Genomic DNA, 17,876 nt, shown 5'->3' with positions numbered 1-17,876 from the left:
CACAAGATTATCGTGAGAGAACAATTACAAAACAAAAACAAAACACTATCCAGCTCTTCATTCTGATTGATGTAGCCCTGGGGCTGGACCTCAGGGCTCCTGACTCCAGGGGTCCCCCTGTTTCTCCTGTTTCTGGATCATGCTTGTCCTCTAGGTGCCCACCTCTCCCCTTTGCCCTTAAGTCTTCACACACCCCTACCTCTGCCTCCCGTTAGCAGGGAGGGGTGAGTCCAGCAGTGACTGAGAGGCGGGAAGGGGAAGGGGGGTTGCTCTCCCTCCTCTTGGCCCCAGTCAGGATATGGCCGCTCTGGGCCCAGCCCTGACCCGCTGGGTGGAAACAGGAAATATGTGAGACTTGGTGTGCGCTGGGTCTCTGTGCCTGGCTCCACGGCTGATAAGGGCCATTGTGTGGCCGCCGGAGATGAGCCTGCCCTGGATAGATGTGCTTCCCGGAGGAAGGAAGGAAGGAAGCTTTGCTGGCCTTTCCTGGGCGGGGGAAGCTGAAGGGAGGGAAGGAAGGGTGCCCGGGGAAAGGTGCCTGCCCAAGGGGGCCAGGGGCCAGCGGCGCAGGCCCGCTGGACTCCACCCCTCCCCTGCCAGCATCTTCCTCTGGAAAGATCGCTTTCCCCATCCACTTCCCCCTTCACACTTCCTATAAGGAATGGCCGGAGACCTGAGGGCTCAGTCCCAGGCCAGGAAAGTGTCAGCTGTGATTTAGCAACAATAAAGATAGAAAAACAGGAACATTTGGGGGTGGGGAACACCTGAAGGTGCTGCAGAAAAGTAAGGGGCAAACAAGATTAAGGCTCCCCAACGCCAAGCCACCCAGGAACCAACCTCAAGCATTTGAGGCTCCAGAGGAGGGTGGGACAGGGGCCTCCTCACAGTGCCCTCCTGCCTCTCCAGCTAACCCCTCTGCCCAACATGGCCAGTCCCCAGCAGCCTGGCGCCTCAAACTCCAGGGGCTCACCTGCCGCTGTGGGAGGCGGACAAGCTGGGGGGGGGGGGACTGCTGCAGGAGGGGCAGTGCCTATCGGTGGATCCTCTTGGCTTAGGGCAGGATGTATATTCTGACTTGGGGAGTGGTCACTGTGCTCTCCAGCTGATACCAGCGAGAGGGCAGCGGGAGAGGCCTGGCCATGGAGCTGCTGGGGGGAAAGGCCTCCTACCCTTTGACCTGGAGCCCAGGGTCCCCCATGGGTGGCTGCATCAGCTCCTCTGGTTACCTGGGACAACAAGCATTTCCTCCATCCCTCAGCCCCTCCTCTTCCTGCCCCAACCCTGCTGGGCCAAGAGGCCTCCCAATCAGACCTGGGCTGTTCCAGCTGTGTCCTGAGGCACTGGACCAGACACATCCCCCGGGGCTGGAGTTGAAGCTGAACCAAGCGGCCATCCCAGCGTGAGACTAGATTCCTGGTTCCGGGAGCAGCCAGAACCAGCGGGCGGGCAGGCAGACGGGCTTTTGCTCAGAGGCCCCAGTGCTCAGCACGCTGGCTATCCCCAGACGGAATGGCCCTGCAAGTGGAGCTGATACCCACCGGGGAGATCATCCGTGTGGTTCATCCCCACAGGCCCTGCAAGCTTGTAAGCTGGGATGCTCTGGGCTGGGAGAAAGGGTGGCAGTGTCTCGCCAGGGCCCGGCAGCTTCCTCTCAAGCAAACCCCTTGGGAAAGAGGTGAGCAGTGGGGAAGCATTCTGATCCTTGGTGGGACAGGAACAGACCAGACAAGAAGGGGTAAATGGAAGGAAGAGGGTAGGGTTTAAGCCCACCAGGAGCAGAGTGTTTCCAAGCGGGGTCTGGGTTTGAACCCCTTCTCCTCCAGCTCCCTGATCCTCAGTGGGCTGGCCTATGAACTGGGCTAACAACACCGAGGTGACAGGGCCGCTCTGAGATCTAAGGACCAGCGCATGCAAAGCTCCAGGTGCATATAGTACAGGCTCAGTTAATGCCGCTGCTTTCCCGTCTGGCCCGAAGAACAGACACTGGCCGGCTCAGAGCAGTAGCGTGGGTGGAGAAGGAGGGTGAACGGAGCGAGGCAGTCAGAAAAGGGGAAGAATTGACTTGGCCTGGCACGCAGGGCAGGGTCGGGTTTGCTCTAGCGATGCACAGGCGCCCCGGGATGAGGAGGGAGAACCCCACAAGACACCCGCCGCCCAGCACTACAGAGAGTGGGCCCGGTCGTCAGCCGGAGGAGGGTGCCTGTGTGCGTGTGTGTGAATGACTGTGATGCGCCTCGTCCCCGGGAGCTGGCTGCGGAGTGTGCTGCACCAAGCCGCCGCGGACACGGACGCGGGCCGGGGCCGGGGCCGGGGCCGGCACCGGCGCGGCCGGGGCGGGGCCGGAGGGTGCGCGCGCGCGCCGGGGCCTGGGCCCTGCCCGGGATGACGACAGGGAGCGGCCCGGCCCCGGGCGGGCCCTGGGCGGGGAGAGCGTGCCTGGGCCGCCGACTCCGGAGCCGGCCACGCCGCCTAACCTGGCCCCCGCCCGCGCACCCGAGAAGCCAAGCCGGTGGGTACGCGGAACTCCGGGAGGGCCGCAGCCGCGTGGCCCCGGAGGTGGGGGGGGGGGGGGCTCCGCTGGCGGGCGGGATGGAGGAGAGGGTAAGCGGCCGGGCGGCGAGCCAGGCCCGGAGCTACGGTTGGGGAGGCGGGGGTCGCCGGTCCAGGGATCGCTGGGGCCGAGGGTGGGCTCTGCCCGGCCCGTGCGGGGTCCCAGGACCCGGTGGCGCCGGGACTCGGCCTGTTGGAGACTTAGATTTCTTGCGCGTAACATGAGGGCGGCGAGGAGCGGCTGGGGTCGCGTGACCCAGGCGCCCCGCGCGCCCTCTGGGGCCCTCCGACTGCCGGCTCTGCCTCCGGGTTCCGGAGCAGCCGCCCGGGCCCCGCCCCTTCCCGTTCCCCGCCCCCCGGCCCAGCCGCGCCAGTGGCCTCTGCGTGTGAGTGCGGCGGCTGGGGGGCTCCGAGATGAATGAGAGAATGAATGGCTGGCCCACGGCCTATTCAACGCCCGGCACGCTCCGGCCTTCTGCTCACACTCCCGGGCTCTGTGATTCATTCATTCACACAGGCGTCCACGAGGGGTTATTGAGCTCCCACTGTGTGCCGGCCTGGAGCGGGAGCAGTCTCCTGGGAGAGACTGACAAGGAAACCTTCGATCAGAGCGGAATGCGATAAGGAGGGGACTGTGTGTTGCGGAGAGTCTGGAAGGGGTTCTGGAGGAAGTGATACCTGAGCCGAATCTTCAAGGATGACTAAGAGTCAGTCAGGTGGGGAGGGGTTTGGGTGCGAGGGCCAAGGAAGCTGCAGGTGCAAAGGCTTGAAGCTTAGAGCCACGCGGCTGGTGGCAAAGGCGGAAGCAGCTCCTCCTGGCTGTGTGTGGTGGTGAGGAAGACATGGGGAGAGAAGGGACTGGAGATGGCTGCCCCTGTACCCACACAGGAGCGCAGGAGCAGTGGAGTAAACTGAGGACACAGGGGGCTACTGGAGTCCACATACAGGGGCCTGGCAAGAAGCAGTGGGTGTGCTTGGCATATGGACAGGTGCCCTATAAACCTTCACTCTATTAACATGAGATGTTAACTGATCGGATTTGCATTTGTAAATACCACAGGCGGCTGTGGGAACATGGATTGGAGGAAGGAAGGCAGGGAGGCCAGTTTGGAGGCTGCTTGCTTGGTCCAGGGGCAGAGCAGTGATGGAGGAACCAAGGGGAGGTTTTAGCAGGTAGTGACCCCTTGGTGTGAGGAGTGGAGCGAGGAGGGCAGGCCTTTTGATGCCAGGCAGTGATGACTAGCTGGAGGTGCCTGCCTCCTCTCATCTTACAGGATACTCAACAAGGAGGATAGGTTAGGGGGCAAGGCGCTTTGTTTACTTCTGCTGGACCCCCAGGCAGAGGTGTCTGGCAGGCAAAAGGCCCATGGTTCTGGAGCCAGAGTGTACAGCCCTTGGCTGGGGCCCAGTGAGATATCAGGTAGAACCCCTAAGTCCCCACCTTTTCTTTCCATTCCCCCTCGCAACAGTTCCCTTGAGTCTGGAACAGTCCTTGGTGGGGCAGCCTGGGCCCAGACTTAAGATATGTTTGATTAAAAAAAAAGCTGAACACCTGTTCTGTGCCCAGCATGCGCTGTGGGTGAGATAGGCTATGGTTCTTTCCGCTGCCCTAACAGGCCACGAGGCTGCCTCAGTGGAAATCAGTTTCTAGCAGCAATCTGGGGGTCCTCAGAACACCCTCTCCAGACCCGCATAGCCCTGAGCTGGGGGAACACCTGAGGCTGCCCACTGCCCTCCCTACTCCAGAGGGCAGGCTTGGGGGGCACCTGGCCCATACTAGGTAACGGGCACTGGATGACCCAGGTCTGCTGGGCCTGCGCCAACTTTATGGGAAACACCTCCCCAGGTGGGAGGAGACTCAGGCATCCTTGGGAAATAAGTCCTGGGTCACTCAGGGGTCACAGCTGCACCCCAGCCTGCAGCCAGCCCCTAGGTCCAGGGCCATGCAGGGGGCACAGGTCATGGGCCACTCCCTAGCTGCTATTCCTAAGGCCTACATGTCAATAGTCACACAACACCGCCAAGGGTGGGTACTGGGCACTGCGGTCACGGGTTCGCTAAGGAAGGTCACGGCCTGGCAGGTAGCATGTTGACCCTGACAGAGAAGCTGGGAAATCCTCCAGCCGCTAGGCAGGCGTCTTTCCCTCAGGGCAGCCCTGCAGGAGTAGACTGTGGTAGACTTCCCGGTTCCAATCCCACCTCTCCTTTTACTAATCCTGGGATCTTGAACACGTCATTCGCCTGCCCAGCCTCAGTTTCCCCGTCTGTAGAATGGGGGTAATAATACAGACCTCATGGTTCGGCTGAGGGCATTGAAAGGAGTACAGTACCAGGAGACAGCGCTCCGAACGCAGGAAGCGCCCGGCGCTGCAGCCTTGGCCGCGGTGTCTCTCACACCCTCTGTCCCCCGCCTCCCTACCCCCTCTCCCGGGCGGGCGCTTCCGTCCAGTGAGGCGAGGCGGCCTGGGGCGGTGGCCAGGGACTGTGGTCGGGGAGCAGGCCCTCTGGCCCGCCTGGCAGCGGAGACGCCCCCTCCTTCCGCCACCGGGCGGCGGCTGTAAGGAAATCAGCGGGCATCCGGGGAATGCGGCGGCGGGGCTCGGGCGGGGGTGGCCGGCCGGACCCCTCCGCACGCGGATTCCCCTCATTCCTGCCGCTTGACGCGGCGGCGGCCGGAACGGGCACTGCGGCCGCGAGGCCCCGCCCCTCTGCCAGCTCCTCGCCTCGGGCCCGCGGGCGGCCGCCAGCCGAGCCAGCCTAGTCCTTGTACCGCCCCAGAGCCGTGCTCCTGGTGGGGACCGGCTGGACCCCCTTCCTCCAGTCTTCCAAGGCCCTCTCCTCCGGGTGAGCGGGAGGCTGAGTCCCCTCGCGGAGGGGGCCTCCTCCCGCCCTCAGCCCGAAGCTGGTGGCATTTAAGACCCCAGCCCCCTCCGCTCCCACCCATCTCCCAGCTGCGCGCGGTGGCACCCAGTCCCCTCGCTCCCTCCAGAGGGCCCCATCTCCCAGCTGCCGCCCCCGCCGCGGGGTCCCCAGGGCCGCGGCTCCGGCCGGGCTGTTGTTCTCGAGGTAATGAGCCTTACCCACGACGCTACAGCCCGCACCTGCCGCAACCTCACTCCCTCCCCAGGGAGCCCAGGTCCGAGAGAGGGGCACGCTGAGGCTTTGGGTCCCAGCCCTAACCTTTGGCCCCCTAGGTCAAGTCAGCATCCGGCGATTGCGCCTCGGGTTCCTTATGTGTCAGGTGGGGCACAGGTAAAGTTCGAGAGCTCTTTGTTAACTGGCAGGCAGACACGCCTGAGGGGCTTTCCCCGCTATATAAGAAGTGTGACCTGTCTGGCCCAGGACCTGGCTCTTAGTAGGTCTGCTCCAAGCGTGTGTGCAAAGAGTGTCTGGCCGAGAGAGGGAAGTGGTGTTTACTGAAGGCCTGGGAGGTGCCTTGGCGCCCTATCTTAGCCTTCTCAACCGCCCTTTGAGACAGGTATTAGCGTCGTTTTAAGGCTGAAGGAGAGGCTCCCAAAAATTACCTGACCTGCTGGCAGTCATACAGCTTGTGAGAAGCAGCCCAGCCTTTTGGAAGAAGCACTAGCCATCACACCCCCACCAGCGCTGGGATCTGAGCTAGAGTTTGCCCCCCAGGCTGCTGCCCACCGAGAGCCCAGCGAGGGCGGGGCTGCTGGGGGCTGGTTTGGGTAGAGGGAGGATGTCCTGGGCAGAAAGTATGGAGAGATCCAGAGGGAAAAGAGAGGGAGACCCTCTCCAGAGGAAGGAGAGAGGTGAAGAGCCCCTGGGCACAGGGGCCCTAGTCGGGATGTCCTCGACAGGGGAGAAAGGTATTGCCCCAAATGCTGGAAGTCGGACGTGGATTCCCCAGATGGAAAGCTGAGCCCTCCATGGAGGCCGGGCGCGCACCGCGCTCGGCAAAGGTGCTCTGGCTGTCTTCGTCCCTGGGGTACGCGCTCTGTGCTGACGCGGGAAACTAAAGAGATTTTCTAGAGACTTAAAGACACGGGATCCACCCTCCAGAGAGTGTACGGGGGTGGACAGTGTCCCGCACGGAGGCTCCGCCCGCCTGGGCGCGCCGGCCGTATTTGGACATTTCGTTCTATTTTTAACTTTCCCGGGACTCGAGGTTGGAGTGAGGGGGGGGGAGGGAAATCCTGCTTCCTCCGGGACCCACGGGCCTCTGCCTAGTGAGTCCCGCGCCTGGCCTAGTGCGTAGTGTAGACACAAGCCCGGAAGTGAGTTCCGGGTCAGTGTAGACGCGGCGGCCGCGCGGGTTCCGGGCCCCACCCTGGAACCAACGAAGTCCCTCCTGGAAAACCTGACTCAGGCGGAGCCCCTGCCCGGCGGGGAGCTCCGCCCCCGCCCCCACCCCCACCCTTGTACCCACCCACGCCGCGAGATCCCCCTTAGTTCCTGCCCCACCCCTACCAGCTGGGGAGGGGCCCCCGGGGCCCCCGAGTCCAAGCACCGAAGGAGGCGGGGGTGCCCGGGGAGTCCCGCGCCTCCGAGGCTCACGGAGGGGGCGGAACGGGGGGCGGGTCGGCCCCTCCCTCGTGACGCCGCCGCCGCCGCCGCCGCCGCCGCCGCCGAGCCCCGAGGCGAGAGCACGGGCAGCGGAGCAGGGCGCCAGGCCGACCGGGCAGGATGCGCTACCGAGCGTCGGTGAGCGGGGCTGGTGAGCAGGGCGGGGGTCCCGGGCGTCCCTCCCGGCCTCGCGGCGCCGCCTCGGCCCCGCCAGGAAGCGGGCGCGGCCCAGGAATTTCGGGTGGAAAAACGTCCCGGAAAGTTGTAGGGGGAGGAGGCCGAGGCAGGGAGGGCCGTGAGGCTCTCGAACCCGGGCCGGGCGAATAGCTCCCGGGGAGGGCTGAGAGCGCCGAGACCCGTCACCCAGAGGGCAAGGGGGCTGGAGCTCGGGCCAGATTTGGCAGCAGCTTCGGGACAGTATTGGAGGGGGGAGGGGGCAGTGAGGGACAGGCCTAAGAGAGGCAGGCCCCTGGCCAGACCCTGAGGGGTTCCCGGGCCAGAGATCTGGGTGGTCTGCGGTTGGAGGAGACCTAGTGGCCTCTTGGGGATCTACACCCCCCTCCCACCACGGCGGCCACCTTGCTCTTCTCTGACCCTTGACACTCTTGGTGTCAGTTTCCTAGAGCCCTCAGACCCTTTTGAAGAGTGTGCTGTGGGGTGAGGGCCTTGTTGAGCCTGTACTTCTCCCCACCCTCTGACGGGGTCCGGAGGGAGCTGGGTTTTCCGCGGTAAAATCCCCACTCCCTTGAGGCTTTCCGGGGCTCTCAGGGGAGGAGTGTGTCTGGGGAACCTGGCAGCTGGTGGGGAGGGCGTGGTTCAGCTGTGGGAGGGAGGGCCCCCCTTCTGGGGTGGGTGATGAGCCCAGCTGGGATGGGAGGTCCCCTGGGGGAATCTCTCTCCTGTGGCCTGGGGTGGCCTCTTGCTAGGTCCCTAGACACTCTCCCCCTGGAGACTTTGGGAGTGGGCATGGGAGAGATGGCCCCACCCTGCCTGTAGAACTCACTTTGAGCTATTTGTCCTACAAAGCACCTGTCACACGTGGCCCAGAGCTAAGGGACTTGAGGTCACTTGGTCTATCTCAACTCCTCCTTCTTGAGAAGGACACAGCCCAGAGAGAGGAGGGGTTTTGTCCAAGGTCAACAGAGCATTCTTTCTCTTATTCTCATGGCCCCCCCTTTCTCTGCACAAAACCAGCGTCTCCCTGGATTCAGTGGCCTTGCCCCCGTGTCCTCTGGGTGCTCTGTGCTCCAGTGTCCTGTGTTCAGGTCCCATGTGGTCTTTGTTCCGGGACCCGCGTCCTCAGTGTTCCGTGTGCCAGCTTCCTGCCATCCAAGCCCACTGTACCCAGCCTGGTACACCGTCTCCTGGGTGTTCCCTGTGTCGTGTGTCCAGGCCCCCTGTGTCCCTGTGCCCCTGGTTGTCCTCTCAGTCCCGCAGTCTATGCTAGAGGGGAGAAGTGGCCTTCCCTTACCCTGCTGCCGCTGACCCTCTCCCGTGGCCCCTCCTTGCAGGCCCTGGGCAGTGACGGGGTGCGGGTGACCATGGAGAGTGCACTGACCGCCCGTGACCGGGTCGGGGTACAGGATTTCGTGCTGCTGGAGAACTTCACCAGCGAGGCAGCCTTCATCGAGAACCTGCGGCGACGCTTCCGGGAGAACCTCATCTACGTGAGGCCCGAGTGGGAAGATGCAGGGGGTGCTGGGGGCACAGATGCGGGCTGTGAGGGAAAGAGGCTCAGGGGCCTCTGGGAGAAACTTCTGACCCTCCTCCCCTGACCCCCAGACCTACATTGGCCCTGTGCTGGTCTCTGTCAACCCCTACCGGGACCTGCAGATCTACAGCCGGCAACACATGGAGCGTTACCGGGGCGTCAGCTTCTATGAGGTGCCACCCCACCTGTGAGTGACCCCCCCTCCTATGAGTGACCCCCTCATCTCCACCTGAGATGACTCCACCTGACCTCCCACATGGAATGAATCACAATTCACATCTGTGAGGAATGCCCAGTGCCCACCCAAGGTGAATCTCTCTACTCCATCTGGGCAGGACCCCCCCCCCCAGCCTCCACCCCAATTCACACCCATGACTTATTCCCCTAGCTCTACCTGAACATGGCCCTCCAACCTCAGTGACCCTCTGACCCCCACCTCTGAGCGACCTCCCAGCCCTACCTATGAGTGACCTCAACCTTCACCTGAATGACCTCCAATCCCCCCACCCATGAGTGATCCCCTCAATCCTCCATCTGAATATGACTCCCATCCTCAGCTGGGAAGGATCTCCCTTGACTCACACCTTGGAGGGTTCCCCCATCCTCAAGGGTACAGCCCCTTGTGAACCCCACTAGACATGGGAGTGCCCACCCCCGGTCCTACCTGTGGGACTCCCACTCCCTGCAGCCACTTGACCCCTGGCCCCCTAAGCTCCTGACGGGCCTCTGCCCTAGGTTCGCGGTGGCTGACACTGCGTACCGGGCACTGCGCACGGAGCGCCGGGACCAGGCAGTGATGATCTCTGGGGAAAGCGGGGCAGGCAAGACAGAGGCCACCAAGCGGCTGCTGCAGTTCTATGCTGAGACCTGCCCAGCCCCCGAGCGGGGCGGTGCCGTGCGTGACCGGCTGCTGCAGAGCAACCCCGTGCTGGAGGTGAGGGGACAGCAGCATCCGGGGGGCGGGAGGGGCAGAGAGAGACTGCCAGGCACCCCTCACACCCCCGTTCACTCCTAGGCCTTTGGAAATGCCAAGACCCTCCGGAACGATAACTCCAGCAGGTTCGGGAAGTACATGGATGTGCAGTTTGACTTCAAGGTACCTGTGGGTGGGGCAGGGCAGGGGGAGTGGGATTCCCACTCAGCAGGCGCCCACTGGCCAGGTCTTTGGCACCAGCAAATATTTATTGAGCACCTACTGTGTGCCAGGCGCTGTTCCAGGTGCTGGTGGTGCAGCAGTGAAACAAAACAGACAGAAATCCTGCCTCCAGGGATATAGACAGTAAACAGAAAAATGTAATTTAGCTGACAAGTGTCACGGCAAAAAATAAAATGAGGCAAGGGGCGGGAGCAGTTGCTGTTTTAAATGAGGCAGATACAGTAGGCACTGAGAAGGTGGCATTTGGTAAAAGCTTGACGGAGACAGAGGAATGAGCTGTGCAGATACCTAGGAGAGTCCGGGCAGAGGGCACCACCAGTGCAGAGGCTCTGATGGGGAAAGTGCTTGATGTGTTCATGAACAGCAAAGAGGCCAGAGTGGCTGGAGAAGAGAGCAAGGGGCCAAGGAATAGAAGAGGAGGCTAGATGCTGTGGGTCCTTTTGGGTCTTTGTAAGAACTTTTTTTAAGCTCTGAGTGGAAGGGAGGCTAGAGAGTTGGGGTTTTTTTTTTTTTTTGGCCGTGCCCATGTGGCTTGTGGGATCTTAGTTCCCCGACCAGGGATCGAACCTGTGTCTCCTGCAGTGGAAGCACGGAGTCCTAACCAATGGACCATCAGGGAAGTCCCGAAAGTTTGAAACAGAAGTGTGTTATGACCTCACTTTCCTCTTAAAATGATCACTCTGGCGCTTTGTTGAGAATAGATGGTAGAGAACCAGGCCGAGCAAGGAAACCAGTTAGGAAGCTGATGATTACTAAATCTAGATGACAGATGATGGTGGCTGGGCCCAGTGTGGTGGCAGTGGTTGGATTCTGGAGGTTCTGAAGGTTAAGGCAGCAGGATTGGCTGTCCGATTGGATGTGAGGTGTGGGAGACAAAGAGGTTTCCAGGACTGCAGACTGCTTGGCCTGAACACCTAGAACGTTGACCGAGATGGGAAGAGGGAGCTAGTTTGAGGAGGGGAGATGAACTCAGTTTCAGGCCTGTTGAGACTGAGAAGCCTGTCAGACATCCAAGTGGAGCCGCCAGGTAGATAGGGCTGAGCGTCCTCATTTCTCAGAGAAGGAAACTGAGGCCAGAGGGGGCGACTTGCCTGAGCCATTGGCAGAGCTCGAATTCGGAGGGCAGGAGAGGAAGGGGAAGATGGGCTCTGTCCCCAGTCCCCCTGAGCAGTCGCTACATCCTGCCCTGCCCACAGGGCGCCCCTGTGGGTGGCCACATCCTCAGTTACCTCCTGGAGAAGTCCCGGGTGGTGCACCAGAATCACGGGGAGAGGAACTTCCACGTCTTCTACCAGCTGCTGGAGGGGGGCGAGGAGGAGACACTGCGCAGGCTGGGCCTGGAACGGAACCCCCAGAGCTACCTGTACCTGGTGAAGGTGAGTAGGGGCCAGGCAGTGCGGGTGCCACCCAGGGAGCCCAGTGCCACGGCTAGAACCCAGCTCTGCCCTTCCTCCAGGGCCAGTGCGCCAAAGTCTCCTCCATCAACGACAAGAATGATTGGAAGGTTGTCAGGAAGGCTCTGACGGTCATCAACTTCACCGAGGATGAGGTGGAGGTGAGGCCTCTGCTGGGACCCTCCCTTTCCTCCTGTCATACCCTGAAAATCTCCGTCTACCTTTACACCCCGTTTCTACTCTAGCCGCCTTTTCCTCTCAAATTTCCTTTACCACCTCTCCCGCCTCCTTTTTAAAATTTATTTTATCTTTGGCTGCGTTGGGTCTTCGTTGCTGCATGCAGGTACCATAGTCTCTGTTTATGTGAAAATAAGAAGAGGCAGAAGGAGTTCCATTTCTGCCAGAGACAGTCTGTCTTTTGCTAATTTTTTGAAAGCAATGTGTTCTTTTTTTTTAATTATTTTTTTAATTTTTGGCTTCATTGGGTGTTCGTTGCTGCCCACGGGCTTTCTCTAGTTGCGGTGAACGGGGGCCACTCTTCATTGCAGTGCACAGGCTTCTCATTGCAGTGGCTTCTCTTGTTGTGGAGCACGGGCTTTAGGCGCGCGGGCTTCAGTAGTTGTGGCATGTGGGCTCAGTAGTTGTGGCTCGTGGGCTCTAGAGCGCATGCTCAGTAGTTGTGGTGCACGGGCTTAGTTGCTCCGTGGCATGTGGGATCTTCCTGAACCCGTGTCCCCTGCATTGGCAGGCGGATTCTTAACCACTGCGCCACCAGGGAAACCCCTCTCCCGGGTCCTTCTGACCATCCACTCTGTGCCCCTGTGGGGCTCTCAGCCCCTCCTGTAACCCCCACCTGCCCCCCCCCGTCCCCCCAGGACCTGCTGAGCATCGTGGCCAGTGTCCTGCATCTGGGCAACATCCACTTTGCTGCCGATGAGGAGAGCAACGCCCAGGTCACCACCGAGAACCAGCTCAAGTATCTGACCAGGGTGAGTGGGGCAAGCAGAGGGCGAGGGCAGGGCAGCTGGGGCGGGGGGAGTGCACCCTCACCAGGCCGACCCCTTCCCTTGGCAGCTCCTTGGTGTGGAAGGCTCAACGTTGCGGGAAGCCCTGACACACAGGAAGATCATCGCCAAGGGCGAAGAGGTGAGGCCCAGCGTTTGCTTCAGGAGCTAGTGGGGGCGGGAGCAGGTATTGTACGGCAGCCCCCCTCCCATCATCCCCTTCCTCTGGTCTGCTCAGCTGGTCTTAGCAATGCTGGAAGGACGTAAGGCGGGTGGCTCTGGGAGGCTCAGAGAGCTGGCCAAGGTCGCACAGCAAGAGGGTGAGGCTGGAAGGAAGACTCACCTCCAGGAATGAGGCCTCTTTTTTGTTTGTTTTTTTTTTTCAGGAATGAGGTCTCTTGTCTTACACCACCTTCCCTCTGGTGGGGCCACTGTGTCCTCCCCTGGTGGCCCCCAACCCCAGACTCATTGGGGGCGGGGAGGGCAGAGTGGTCAGTTTCCTGAGTGCGAAGGGGCCAGGGGTGGGAAGGGGCTGCATTCATCTCCCCATCTCACTCTCCACCCCCAGCTCCTGAGCCCGCTAAACCTAGAACAGGCTGCGTACGCGCGAGACGCGCTCGCCAAGGCTGTGTACAGTCGCACCTTTACCTGGCTGGTCACGAAGATCAACAGGTCGCTGGCCTCCAAGGTGAGGGCTTGGCCCCTGCTGCTCCCAAGGTGTCAGGGAGGGCAGACCAGGGAGGCCCGGGGCTGGGAGCTGGCGAACGTTGGGACCCATGCTCTCGGTCAACTGGCCCTAGGATGCTGAGAGCCCCAGCTGGCGGAGCACCACGGTCCTCGGGCTCCTGGACATTTATGGCTTCGAAGTGTTTCAGAACAACAGGTCAGCGCCCCGCTGTCCCCTTCCTGTCTCTCCTCCCGTCTCCCCGCCTCTCCTCTTCCCCGGCCTCTCACATCCCTGCCAGTGTCTTCCCAGCCACCTGGGTCCTGCTCTGTGTTTCTTCCCTTAGAGCTGTGGGGCCTCATCCCACCCCTCCCCTGCTCCTGGTCCCATGTCCCCTGGAATTACTGAGGGCTCCTCCGCTTCCCTCACAGCTTTGAGCAGTTCTGCATCAATTACTGCAATGAGAAGCTGCAGCAGCTCTTCATTGAGCTCACCCTTAAGTCGGAACAGGAGGAGTATGAGGCAGAGGGCATCGCGGTGAGTGCAAGCCTGCGGGCATCCCCACGTGCCATGGAATTGACGCCCAGGCGTCGGTCTCCCCAGGAGAGGTGCCAGGGCCCCATGATGATGCCTTCCTCCCCTCTTGCCCCTCAGTGGGAGCCTGTCCAGTATTTCAACAACAAGATCATCTGTGACCTGGTGGAGGAGAAGTTCAAGGGCATCATCTCCATTTTGGTGAGCCGTCTGCTCCTCCAAGGCCCCGTGTTGGGGGCTGGGTGGGATGACATCACGCCTTTCCCCTTGGTCTCCGGGCCTGTCCGCAGAGAGCCAGAGTTTGAGCAGAGACAGGACAGGGCTGTCTGTGGAGGGTGAGGTGAGGTGCTGGCCAGGTCTGGGAGGCTCCCTGTGACCTGCCCCTTTCCTCTGTGTCTGCGCCTCCCATGGGGACCCCTGAGTCCCTGTGCTCTGCAGTCCCTCCCCGACACACCCTTAACCCTCTGCCACACCCCCCAGGATGAGGAGTGTCTGCGCCCCGGGGAGGCCACGGACCTGACCTTCCTGGAGAAGCTGGAGGACACAGTCAAGCACCATCCACACTTCCTGACGTGAGTGGGCTTGTGGGGCTGTCCTGGGGCAGAGCCTGTGGAAGCCTGCAGTGCCCCCTCATCACTGAACACCAGTCACAAGGGGATGACCAGAGGAGGCGCTAAGTGAAGGACAGGCACACAGAGCCGCGGCTCCTGGTGCGTCCGCAGAGTCACAAGCGAGGAGCACAGCTTCCTCCTTATCCTTTTGAGAATGAAACTTCCTAAGATTTTCCTAGCTTCCTTATTTGGAAATTCCTTTATATTTAAGGAATTCCCTAAAGCGGGGTGAGGGGAGAAAAGAAACAAGCCTCTCTGTTCCAGCTCTGCCCTGTGTATTTTCAGTACATCACCTCCTCTAATCTGAAGCAACCCCTAGAGGAGGTTTTACTGAGGTTCAAAGAGATGAAGCCACTTGCCCGAGGTTATCTCACATCTAGTTAAGTCCAGAGCTGGGACTCAGGCCCAGGACTGCAGATTAGTTCCCCGACTAGGGATCAAACCCGGGCCCTGGCAGTGAAATGCCAAGTCCTAACCACTGGACTGCCAGGGAATTCCTGAGCAATTTTTGCTTAAGAGAATATTAAAAACCTTTCTCTGGAGCGAGCAAGCAAGGGAACCTGTTGTTTGTTCTCACTCCCCCCACCTGCTGTAGCAGGGGCCCCAATAAAGCCTTGCCTGAAAAAAAAAGAAAAAAAGAAAAAAAAAAACTTTTTCTGGCTGTAAAAATAATGTCCCTCATCAGAGAAAAGTTGGAACGTGTGCAAAAGCCACTTGTAATCCTGTCACCTAGAGGTCACCACTGTTAATAATTCGAGACATTTTCTTCCTGCCTTTTTCTATACATTTTTTTTTTCGTAGTTGAGAACTTATTGTGTGTAAGGCTCAGGATGATGTTATATCCTGAGTATCTTCCTGTATCATCAAACAGAAAAATTTCCTCAAAACAATTCCTCCAGCGGCTCTAAAGCAGATACTCCACTGCTCTCACCCAGCCTCTGGGGGCCCCGTCCAGCCTCCAGGTTTCTGCTGGGAAAACAGGGCTGCCACGAATATCTATCTCTGTGCCTTAAATCTCTGCCTGGTCTCTCTGGTTAGTTGCTTGGAATTGTTCTTAAAAGTAGAAAACGGGCTAAAGGGTATAAACATGCTTAAGACATAAGTAGTCTCTTGGGGCAGATTCCAGTCTTAAAATGTAGTGGGCAGCACTCAGCCCTCTGAGCAGAGCCATGTAACAGCCAAAAGCAACGCCAAGTAGCCCTCCACCCAGCATGCCCTGGCGGTGCGGAGGCCAAGGTCCCCGTCCTGGTGCTGTGTGACCCAGGACAAAGCCATCTACCTCTCTGAGCCTCTGTGGCGGCCTCTGTGCAGGGAGGTGGCCCCGCCTTGCCAGCTTTTTACGGGATGCCTGGTTCCTCTCTTGAAGTCTCTTCAGCAGGCAGGGTGCATGGCTCAGGCCTGCAATCTGCAGCTTCTTCTCCCTGTCACCCCCAGACACAAGCTGGCTGACCAGCGGACCAGGAAATCTCTGGGCCGCGGGGAGTTCCGCCTGCTGCACTATGCTGGGGAGGTGACCTACAACGTGACCGGTGAGGATCCTGGGGCTGGGTCCCCACGGTGGGCAGGGAGAGGGGCTCTCCCTCCCCTCACCTCTGCTCTCTCCTTCCAGGGTTTCTGGATAAAAACAATGACCTTCTCTTCCGGAACCTGAAGGAGGTGAGGAGGACCAGGGGGAGGGCTCGCGGTCTGGGCTCTGAATGACCTCTGCCCCAGGAATCTGACAGGCCTTACCCTTTGCTCCCACAATGACGCCCTGCTCTGCCCTCACAGACCATGTGCAGCTCGGAAAATCCCATCATGAGCCAGTGCTTCGACCGGAGCGAGCTCAGTGACAAGAAGCGGCCAGAGACGGTGTGAAGGCTGTGGGACCCGAGGGGGTGTGTGTGTGCACGGGAGCGGGACCAGTGCCTGCATGAGCTGCGAGTTAGCAGTGTGTGTGTGAGTTCGTGTGTTCACTGGTGCCTGGCTGTGCATCGGTGTGTGTCTGGGAGGCTGCCCGTGGGTGCATCTGTGCTTACTTCCATGTGTACCTGTGTGTGCACTGTCTCTAAGTGTGGACACCTGTGTCTGTGCGGGCACTTGCGTGCATTCACCCCCACAGCAGACATTTGTAGTGGACATTGCTGGGCACTTTGAATACAAAAATGAATAGGTGCTCTCCTAGAAATGTGCACAGGGTGCTATGAAAACTTAGGGAGCAGCAAATTGCCTGAGGGAGTAGAAGAGGGGAGGTGGTCATGGAGGGCTTCCTGGAGGAGGAAGCATCTGAGATAACTTGGGAATGAGTAGGTGCTTATCAGATAGACAGAGGGCCCCACACAGGTACACAGTCCAAAAAAAACCAGGAGGTGGACAGGAAAGTGACATTTTCAAGGAGAGAGACGGGGAAAAGCAGATATGGCCAGTGGTGCCAGATGCAGGGAGAGCTCCAGTGAGCTGTGGTCAGAGGTGTGGCTGCTGGGCTTGGCAGGAGGAGTGCCAGGGCAGTCCCAGGAAGAACAAGGTCATGGAGAGGTAGAAGCCACAGTGCTGCAGGCCGAGACATGCAGGCAGTGAGGCCATGGAGGCAGCATGTTGTCCAGAGTCTGACTCCCTGGGACCCTGCCCTCTGCTCCCCACCCCCGCCCCTTCCCTGAGCATTCTCATCCTTGGCCTCATATCCCGCTCCTTGACCCTCGTGAGGACACACCCACTCGATCCAGGCCTCTCCAGCAAGCCATAGATTCCACTGATCTCCAAGTGGCCTGCAGGCACTCCAGACCCCAGTAGTCTATAAAGGGCCCTTGACTATCCAGTGTCCCAGGCCTGCTCCTTCTGTTTCCCTAACTCAGGGCAGGGACCGCCCTCCACCCAGTCCTGAAGGATAGAAACCTGGGCATCATCCCTGATTCTTCAGCCTCCCCCATTGCCCTCATCCTAACAACCGTTGGATCTTGCCGGTTTCTGCTGCCTGAATACCCTTGCCTCTCGGCCTCTCTGTAACCCTTACTTCAGTTCGGTCCTCTGAGCCAGCCACAGCCTCCTCTGTGGTCTCCTGGCTTCCCATCTGTCCTTACCAACCATCCTCCACCTGTCTGCTGTAGAGCTATTCCAAAAGGCAGATCTTTTCCTGTCATTCCCTCCCTCCAAATTCCTCTTTGGCTCCCTATTTCCCTCAGGATAGAATTTAATCTCCCTAATGTGGCTCTCGAGTCCTACCGTGATGCTGCCTCTCTAACACTATCTTTTTTTCTCCCTCTCTGGGTCCTTGCACTGCTTGTGGTTCCCTGGGTACACCAAGCCTTTGCTCACTCGGTTGCTCTGCCTGAATGCCATCCCCTCCTGCCTTCCTTCTGGCTGTCTCCTACTTATCCTTTAATTCTCAGCTGAAGGGTTATTTTCAGAAGACCCTTCCTGATGCCCCCTACCCCACAGACTGAAATAGTTGCCCCTTCCTGATGCTTCCAGAACCCCCAGGCATACGCCCCTGGCATTAATGGGGCCACAATGGATTGCAAATCTTTGCTGAGGCATCCGCTTCTCCCACAGGCCTGAAGTCCTTGAAGCTCCTGCAGTGCAGTGTACAGGGATAACGGTTGAACGCATAGGAGTAGGACACATTGTTTAGGAATGCAGCCCTGAAATTCTAGAAAGAGAAAGAGTGGCTGCCAAAGGAAGACATAGGATTGAGGTTGCCAGGAGACCTGAGCAGGATTTTTAAGACGGGAATGAGGTTCTTAAACTGA

At 59.8% G+C, this 17,876-nt stretch overlaps 1 protein-coding gene across 4 annotated transcripts in view; it reads left to right on the top strand.

Annotated features, from left to right (window-relative positions):
- Window positions 1-1,312: 1,312 nt before the first annotated feature.
- Window positions 1,313-17,876, top strand: part of MYO1C (myosin IC) — a 23,563-nt gene continuing 6,999 nt past the window's right edge. Inside the window, exons 1-17 of one of the 4 annotated variants that reach the window (XM_082370543.1) lie at window positions 1,313-1,584; window positions 8,589-8,744; window positions 8,860-8,975; window positions 9,524-9,722; window positions 9,804-9,884; window positions 11,141-11,320; window positions 11,401-11,499; window positions 12,214-12,327; window positions 12,413-12,484; window positions 12,911-13,030; window positions 13,143-13,225; window positions 13,438-13,543; window positions 13,661-13,741; window positions 14,021-14,112; window positions 15,586-15,680; window positions 15,761-15,807; window positions 15,922-16,002. In XM_082370543.1, the coding sequence (XP_082226669.1) occupies window positions 1,510-1,584; window positions 8,589-8,744; window positions 8,860-8,975; window positions 9,524-9,722; window positions 9,804-9,884; window positions 11,141-11,320; window positions 11,401-11,499; window positions 12,214-12,327; window positions 12,413-12,484; window positions 12,911-13,030; window positions 13,143-13,225; window positions 13,438-13,543; window positions 13,661-13,741; window positions 14,021-14,112; window positions 15,586-15,680; window positions 15,761-15,807; window positions 15,922-16,002 (1,797 nt within the window). In that variant the 5' untranslated portion in view covers window positions 1,313-1,509. Of the gene's footprint in view, window positions 1,585-2,370; window positions 2,510-7,006; window positions 7,229-8,588; window positions 8,745-8,859; window positions 8,976-9,523; window positions 9,723-9,803; window positions 9,885-11,140; window positions 11,321-11,400; window positions 11,500-12,213; window positions 12,328-12,412; window positions 12,485-12,910; window positions 13,031-13,142; window positions 13,226-13,437; window positions 13,544-13,660; window positions 13,742-14,020; window positions 14,113-15,585; window positions 15,681-15,760; window positions 15,808-15,921; window positions 16,003-17,876 lie in introns of those variants that run through there. The other 3 variants (XM_082370545.1, XM_082370544.1, XM_082370546.1) reach the window with 3 other exon arrangements.

This window comes from Balaenoptera borealis (assembly GCF_965194805.1).
Source record: "Balaenoptera borealis genome assembly, chromosome: 20".
NCBI classification, from domain to species: domain Eukaryota; kingdom Metazoa; phylum Chordata; class Mammalia; order Artiodactyla; family Balaenopteridae; genus Balaenoptera; species Balaenoptera borealis.
The sequence above is the reverse complement of the archived record's forward strand: the minus strand, read 5'-3'. Positions and strand labels throughout refer to the sequence as shown.